This window comes from Perca flavescens, chromosome 5 (genome assembly GCF_004354835.1).
Source record: "Perca flavescens isolate YP-PL-M2 chromosome 5, PFLA_1.0, whole genome shotgun sequence".
Lineage (NCBI taxonomy): Eukaryota > Metazoa > Chordata > Actinopteri > Perciformes > Percidae > Perca > Perca flavescens.
The window spans coordinates 40,629,219-40,637,433 of NC_041335.1; the positions used below are offsets into that span (position 1 = coordinate 40,629,219).

The 8,215-nt window shown below is 47.1% G+C and overlaps 1 protein-coding gene across 1 annotated transcript in view; it reads left to right on the forward strand.

Moving 5' to 3' along the window:
* dab2ipa (DAB2 interacting protein a) overlaps positions 1-5,692 on the forward strand; it is a 59,097-nt gene extending 53,405 nt beyond the window's left edge. The window contains exons 19-21 of the mRNA XM_028579239.1: positions 68-147; positions 2,888-2,975; positions 4,977-5,692. Of these exons, the coding sequence (XP_028435040.1) occupies positions 68-147; positions 2,888-2,975; positions 4,977-5,150 (342 nt within the window). The 3' untranslated portion in view covers positions 5,151-5,692. The remainder of the gene's footprint in view (positions 1-67; positions 148-2,887; positions 2,976-4,976) is intronic.
* Positions 5,693-8,215: the final 2,523 nt, after the last annotated feature.

Consider the following 8,215-nt stretch of genomic DNA (forward strand, 5'->3'; position numbering starts at 1 on the left):
TGGTGTGTTCAGGTGTTCAGCAACCCGTGGTGTGTTCAGGTGTTCAGTAACTCGGTGTTGTGTTCAGGTGCGGCTGGAGGACACCGAGAGCAGACTGAGGAGGCTGCAGGATGATAAAGACCTCCAGATGAACAGCATCATCAGCAGGTACAACATCTACAGCAGCTCCTTACACACACAAACACACACAGAGACACACACACACACAAACACACAGACACAGTAAAGGTGTTCAGTAACACTGTGGTGTGTTCAGATGTTCAGAAACCCGTGGTGTGTTCTTCATCCTAAAGTGGTTGTGAGGGACTCACAACCACTTTAGGATCCCAAAATTACAGATTTGTTTAATATTTTATAGTAATTATAATAGAATAGTATATATGTGACACCTACATATTTAATATATGACATGTAGGCCATGAATATCTGTAAACTGCTGAGAGAGAGAGAGAGAGAGAGAGCCTGATTACCTCCGCTGATTACGACAGAAATTAGCATCGGCCAATGAGATTGCGCATTTAGAGTTAAATCCTCCCTTTTACTTTCACGATTGGTTGCTGATAAAAAGGAAATGACCATATTTGGATCCAACAGCATTGTAGAGGAGAGAGAGAGCTTTCCAACGGTATATGTGATGACAGGGTGCAGACAGCGATCGCGGAGCAGTGGGATGATTTAGAACACCAACTTTTGTTGAATTTAGGAGAAATCTACCGACGCAGACAGATAAAGTGTAGTAAAATAAAGACCTAAATGTATATTTCGGAATTTTTTCACCACAAGTCTGAAAGAAGACTTTAAGATGTTATTGAACATTAATAGCCCAAAATCTCAAAATTGACCAGTTAAAAAAAACGATGTTTTTGCCTGCCGTGTCTCGCCTTAAACAGAACATGGATTAATAATCCACAACAGATAGAGTCCTAACAGATAGAGTCCTAACAGATAGAGTCCTAACAGATAGAGTCCTAACAGATAGAGTCCTAACAGAAATAGTGTCCTAACAGAAAGAGAGTCCTAACAGATAGAGTCCTAACAGATAGAGTCCTAACAGATAGAGTCCTAACAGAAAGAGACTCCTAACAGAAAGAGACTCCTAACAGAAAGAGAGTCCTAACAGATACAGTCCTAACAGAAAGAGAGTCCTAACAGAAAGAGAGTCCTAACAGATAGAGTCCTAACAGAAAGAGAGTCCTAACAGATAGATTCCTAACAGATAGAGTCCTATCAGAAAGAGACTCCTAACAGAAAGAGAGTCCTAACAGATACAGTCCTAACAGAAAGAGAGTCCTAACAGAAAGAGAGTCCTAACAGATAGAGTCCTAACAGATAGAGTCCTAACAGAAAGAGACTCCTAACAGAAAGAGAGTCCTAACAGATACAGTCCTAACAGAAAGAGAGTCCTAACAGAAAGAGAGTCCTAACAGATAGAGTCCTAACAGAAAGAGACTCCTAACAGAAAGAGAGTCCTAACAGATAGAGTCCTAACAGAAAGAGACTCCTAACAGAAAGAGAGTCCTAACAGATACAGTCCTAACAGAAAGAGTCCTAACAGAAAGAGACTCCTAACAGAAAGAGAGTCCTAACAGATACAGTCCTAACAGAAAGAGAGTCCTAACAGATAGAGTCCTAACAGAAAGAGACTCCTAACAGAAAGAGAGTCCTAACAGATACAGTCCTAACAGAAAGAGAGTCCTAACAGAAAGAGAGTCCTAACAGAAAGAGAGTCCTAACAGATACAGTCCTAACAGAAAGCGAGTCCTAACAGAAAGCGAGTCCTAACAGATAGAGTCCTAACAGAAAGAGACTCCTAACAGAAAGAGTGTCCTAACAGAAAGAGAGTCCTAACAGATAGAGTCCTAACAGATAGAGTCCTAACAGATAGAGTCCTAACAGAAAGAGAGTCCTAACAGAAAGAGAGTCCTAACAGAAAGCGAGTCCTAACAGAAAGAGAGTCCTAACAGAATGAGAGTCCTAACAGAATGAGAGTCCTAACAGAATGAGAGTCCTAACAGATAGAGAGTCCTAACAGATAGAGAGTCCTAACAGATAGAGAGTCCTAACAGAATGAGAGTCCTAACAGAATGAGAGTCCTAACAGAATGAGAGTCCTAACAGAAAGAGAGTCCTAACAGAAAGAGAGTCCTAACGGATAGAGTCCTAACAGATAGTCCTAACAGATACAGTCCTAACAGAAAGAGAGTCCTAACAGATACAGTCCTAACAGAAAGAGAGTCCTAACAGAAAGAGAGTCCTAACAGAATGAGAGTCCTAACAGAATGAGAGTCCTAACAGAATGAGAGTCCTAACAGATAGAGAGTCCTAACAGAAAGAGAGTCCTAACAGAATGAGAGTCCTAACAGATAGAGAGTCCTAACAGAATGAGAGTCCTAACAGAATGAGAGTCCTAACGGATAGAGTCCTAACAGATAGTCCTAACAGAATGAGAGTCCTAACAGATACAGTCCTAACAGAAAGAGAGTCCTAACAGATACAGTCCTAACAGAAAGAGATTCCTAACAGAAAGAGTCCTAACAGAAAGAGAGTCCTAACAGAAAGAGTCCTAACAGAAAGAGTCCTAACAGAAAGAGAGTCCTAACAGAAAGAGTCCTAACAGATAGAGTCCTAACAGAAAGAGTCATCACTGAGCTTGTCTGCAGTTTGAGGGTTATATCTTTCTTCCCTTAAGTTACCAGCTAAAGCTAGCGATAGCTACACCATTTTAGGCAAACAAAATGTTCCAATTAACGGAGGTTAAAGCTGCCTACTCACCTCTCTGTCTGCCTGTCTGTAATCTGTCCTTCTGTGTGTCTGCCTGTCTTTCCGCCTGATTGTCTCTAACCTGTCTGCCTGTCTTTTTGTCTGTCTGCCTGTCTGTCTGTCTGCAGGTTGATGGCAGTAGAGGAAGAGCTGAAGAAAGATCACTCTGACATGCAGGCTGTGGTCGACTCCAAACAGAAGATCATTGAGACACAGGTACCTGTCTTTCTGTCTGTCTGTCTCTGTGTCTGTCTGTCTTTCTGTCTGTCTGTCTGTCTGTCTGTCTGTCTGAGACAAAGTCTGTATCTTAAGATAAGCGTCTCCATTTCCTGTACAAAGTGAAGCCAATCTCACTGCCTCCCTACCTGTCTCTCTGTCTGTCTCCCTCCTTGTCTCCCTGCCTGTCACCCTACCTGTCTCCCTCTCTGTCTCCCTCCTTGTCTCCCTACCTGTCTCCCTCCACGTCTCCCTGCATGTCTGTCTCCCTACTTGTCTCCCTCCTTGTCTCCCTGCCTGTCTGTCTTCCTACCTGTCTCCCTCCCTGTCTCCCTGCCTGTCTGTCTCCCTCCTTGTCTCCCTACCTGTCTCCGTCCTTATCTACCTACCTGTCTCCATACCTGTCTCCCTGCCTGTCTGTCTCCCTACCTCCATATCTGTCTCCCTACCTATCTCCCTGCCTATCTCCCTCCCTGTCTCCCTGCCTGTCTCCCTGTCTATCTCACTCCTTGTCTCCCTCCTTGCCTCCCTGTCTCCCTGCCTCTCTGTCTCCCTCCCTGTCACCATACCTGTCTTCCTACCTGTCTTCCTCCCTGTCTCTCTACCTGTCTGTCTCCCCACCTGTCTCCCTCCTTGTCTCCCTACCTATCTCCCTCCTTGTCTCCCTCCCTGTCTCCCTGCCTGTCTCCCTGTCTATCTCACTCCTTGTCTCCCTCCTTGCCTCCCTGTCTCCCTGCCTCTCGGTCTCCCTCCCTGTCACCATACCTGTCTTCCTACCTGTCTCCCTCCCTGTCTCTCTACCTGTCTGTCTCCCCACCTGTCTCCCTCCTTGTCTCCCTACCTGTCTCCCTCCTTATCTACCTACCTGTCTCCCTCCCTGTGTCCATACCTGTCTCCCTGCCTGTCTGTCTCCCTACCTACCTGTCTCCCTCCCTGTCTCCATATCTGTCTCCCTACCTATCTCCCTGCCTGTCTCCCTGCCTGTCTATCTCCCTCCTTGTCTCCCTCCCTGTCTCCCTGCCTGTATCCCTCCCTCTCTCCCTGTCTCCCTGCCTCCCTGTCTCCCTACCTATCTCCCTCCTTGTCTCCCTCCCTGTCTCCCTGCCTCCCTACCTGTCTCCCTACCTGTCTCCCTCCCTGTCGCCCTACCTGTCTCCCTGCCTGTCTGTCTCCCTCCTTGTCTCCCTCCCTGTCTCCATACCTGTCTACCTCCCTGTCACCCTACCTGTCTACCTCCCTGTCACCATACCTGTCTCCCTTCCTGTCTGTCTCCCTCGTTGTCTCCCTCCTTGCCTCCCTGTCTCCCTCCCTGTCTCCCTCCTTGTCTCCCTCCCTGTCTCCCTACCTGTCTCCCTGCCTCCCTGTCTCCCTGCCTCCCTGTCTCCCTACCTGTCTCCCTCCCTGTTGCCCTACCTGTCTCCCTGCCTGTCTGTCTCCCTCCTTGTCTCCCTCCCTGTCTCCCTCCCTGTCTCCATACCTGTCTCCCTACCTGTCTCCCTGCCTGTCTGTCTCGCTCCCTGTCTCCCTACCTATCTCCCTGCCTGTCTCCCTCCTTGCCTCCCTGTCTCCCTGTCTCTCTGTCTCCCTCCCTGTCTCCCTACCTGTCTCCCTGCCTGTCTGTCTCCCTGCCTGTCTGTCTCCCTCCCTGCCTCCCTACCTGTCTCCCTCCCTGTCTCCCTCCCTGTGTCCCTCCCTATCACCCTACTTGTCTCCCTCCCTGTCTCCCTCCCTGTCTCGCTGCCTGTCTGTCGCCCTACCTGTCTCCCTAACTGTCTCCCTGCCTCCCTGTCTCCCTCCCTGTCTCCCTCCCTATCTCCCATACCTGTCTCCCTCCCTGTCTCCCTGCCTGTCTGTCGCCCTACCTGTCTCCCTACCTGTCTCCCTGCCTCCCTGTCTCCCTCCCTGTCTCCCTGCCTGTCTGTCGCCCTACCTGTCTCCCTGCCTGTCTGTCTCCCTGCCTCCCTGTCTCCCTCCCTGCCTCCCTGCCTGTCTGTCTCTCAGGAGAAGAGGATAGCCAGTCTGGATGCAGCTAACAGCCGTCTGATGGCGGCTCTCTCTCAGCTGAAGGAGCGCTACGCTGTGACATCACAGAGGAACGGCCTGTCTCCTAGCAACTCCTCGTCTCTGCAGATCACCGAGAACGGAGAGTTCCGTAACTCCGGCAACAACTGCTGAGCCGGGCCAACCAATCAGCGCTGAATCTGACTCCGCCTCCCCTCACTTCCCATTTTAATTTTGCATGTTTCCTTTTTGAACATCTTACAAAGTCTGACATCATATCCTGTTTCCGTTTTGCTACTTCCTGCTGAGAGCCACAAACTTCCACCGGCCAACCTGCACGTGTTCATCGTAGATCAGCTGGTCCTGCACACGGCTGCAGCTGATTGGACGAACACTCCCCTCGGTGGGGGTTAAAACACACCAACGTGAACCTCTCTCTGATGTCACTGAGCAGCGTCTGAACCTGACACGGGTCACTTCAGCAGATGGTTACCGGTTCTCCAGAGGCCGAGAGCCGAGCTGGACCATCCTCATTTACATAAAGTCGCCTGGATTCAACGTCATGACAACGAGGAGCGGGAAACTCAACGCCCCGTCTCCCAGAATGCATTGCCCGGCTGCTCACAGAGACAACAAATGGGAAGCGTGGAAATGACGCTAAAACAACTCTGGATTAACTGTTATTTAGTTAAATTTAGTTATATTTACACACACACACACACACACACACACACACACACACACACACACACACACACACACACACACACACACATTCCCATACACATATACACATACACACACAAACACATACAGATACACACACAGACACATACATACACACACATACACATACACACACAGACACACACATATACACAGACACACACAGACACACACACCTTGAACTCCTGTCCAATGGTTGAGTGTATGGTTCCATCTCTGATCTCTGATTGGACGAGCTGCTGTGTATTTGAAAGTGAAAGTTGTTTAAAGAGACAGTTTGAATATATTTGAGATGTGTTTAGATCCTGGCATTAAAGGGACAGTACGACACTCTAGGTTAGCCTAGCTTAGCACAAAGACTGGAAGCAGAGGGAAACTGTTAGCCTAGCTCCATGCGTTGGCCGCTCTGGGCTTCCGTACTTCAGAGTTTGACTTTAGTTTGTGTTTCAGAGAATTTACTGATTTTAATGTAAATGTAGAAAGATTTTATTGTAAAACAGGAAAAGTTTAAATTGTGATGAAAGTCTTTCTGCTGTGTTCACCGTGCTTCTGTCTCTGATATTTATCTTCAATATTTATAAACTATTACACCCCCAGACTGTTGCTATGGTGATCACTGAGACACACACACACACACACACACACACACACACACACACACACACACAGACACACACCTGATACCAGAGACGGTGCCCAGACTTTGGTCTTAACCCTCCATCACTTTTCCTAAAACTTCCCACATTCAGAACCTACAGTTTATTTCTTGCCTACAAAAATCTCAGAAGTGGATTTAGTGATTAAACAGTGTGACCGTTCAAGCGCTTTGCATTGTGGGATACATTTGTACCGTAGTATGCTAGGTAGACTTGTCTGATGTATACTGTAGATTTTCAAATCAGTACATGTGTGTATTTCTGGCATACAGCAGATAGTGGGTGGTTATGTAAATGAGGAAGATGGTGGCGCCCGTAGGGATGGGTACTGAAACCCGGTGCTAATATGGCCCCGGTTCCTAATCGACCAGTATCTACTGGACTCAAATAACAGCCCATTTCTTATTTTGGACCCTCTTAAATGCCTGCGCCGCCCTCTGGTGCTCTGAAACATGGGTTACAGGCAGCAGAAGGGTCTAACGTGTGGCTGTATTTCACTGGAAACAGTCTGCAGCTAAAGACACAGAGGAGCCTTTTGATTAAGGATCAGCTCAGTAGGGGTGGGATCGGGCCGAATTTTTCTGTCCGATCCCGGCCCGCGTCCGACAGAACTGTGACTGAACCCGGCCCGACCGGCATCAAGAGATTTCTGTCCGAGCCCGACCCGGCCCGACACCGTTAAAATCTCTTTTTTTTTCTCATCCTTATGACACATGTAGGCTACGTGTGTTTGTATGGAAAGCTTTTATTAAGCAGCTGTAAGGAAGGACTCAGAAATGTCAACAGATGAGGTCATCCACACAGTTAGGTCATCAGCACAGTGAGGTCATCAGCACAGTGAGGTCATCAGCACAGTGTGCACACGGGGCAACAAGCACACGTTAACACAGGCGCACACAAGAGGCCCAGTCATATAATTGAAATAAAATTAACATATGCCGAGACAACTATGTGGAAATACTTCCACACAGTAGACTTTCCTTCGTTTTCGGTGGTTTTAAAATCTCCTGAGGCCAACTTCTTTTTAACTTCTTCCATCGTTGCGCTCAATGCGCTGCGGCGTGCAGTCTGCCTGATATACACGTGTTTCTGTTAGGTTAATATTTAAAATTTATTTTAATCACAAAAATGAACATTTGCATCAAGTGAAACAGGCCCATTACATAATAAGCTGTTTAAAATGTTAAACGTCCAATGCCTCGGGCTACGCGCTGATATGACCATCCAAGCCCGGCCCGAACCCGTCCATCATTTCTTAATATCCGTCTGAACCCGGCCCGGCCCGTCGGGTACCGTCGGGACCCGTCGGGACCAGTCGGGCTCGGGTTGGGTATCCCAGCCTTACAGCTCAGGCACCATTTAGGCTACAGCATAGTTTTAAAAGTATAATTTTAGCTCCGGTGTGTGAAAAAAACAAACGTTACCCAAGCCTAGATAGCTAACAACAACATTATGTTGTCAAGAAAAACTTAAAGCCATTATAAAGAGTCTTTAAATCACTTGTTTAATGATCGGTTGAATTTAAGGTTAAGCGGCTAGGAATGGAAACACCAAATGGTGTTTTCAAAAAAATGGAAACACCATATTCTTTCAGTTACACAATCTTTAGCTTAAGTTATGAACTAAAAAGGATGAATTCAATGAAATCTCACATTACAGAAAGTGATAATACTACTGTAACGTTGGGCACTTGATGGTTTTAAGTTTAATCACATCTTGATGGTTTTAAGTTTAATCACATCTTGATGGTTTTAAGTGGCCAAACCCTGAAGCCGAGGCAAACAACTGCTCTCCACAAATGCTGGAGACACTGATTTTTCCACCAAAAACGACAGATAAATGCGGTTAACATTTGCC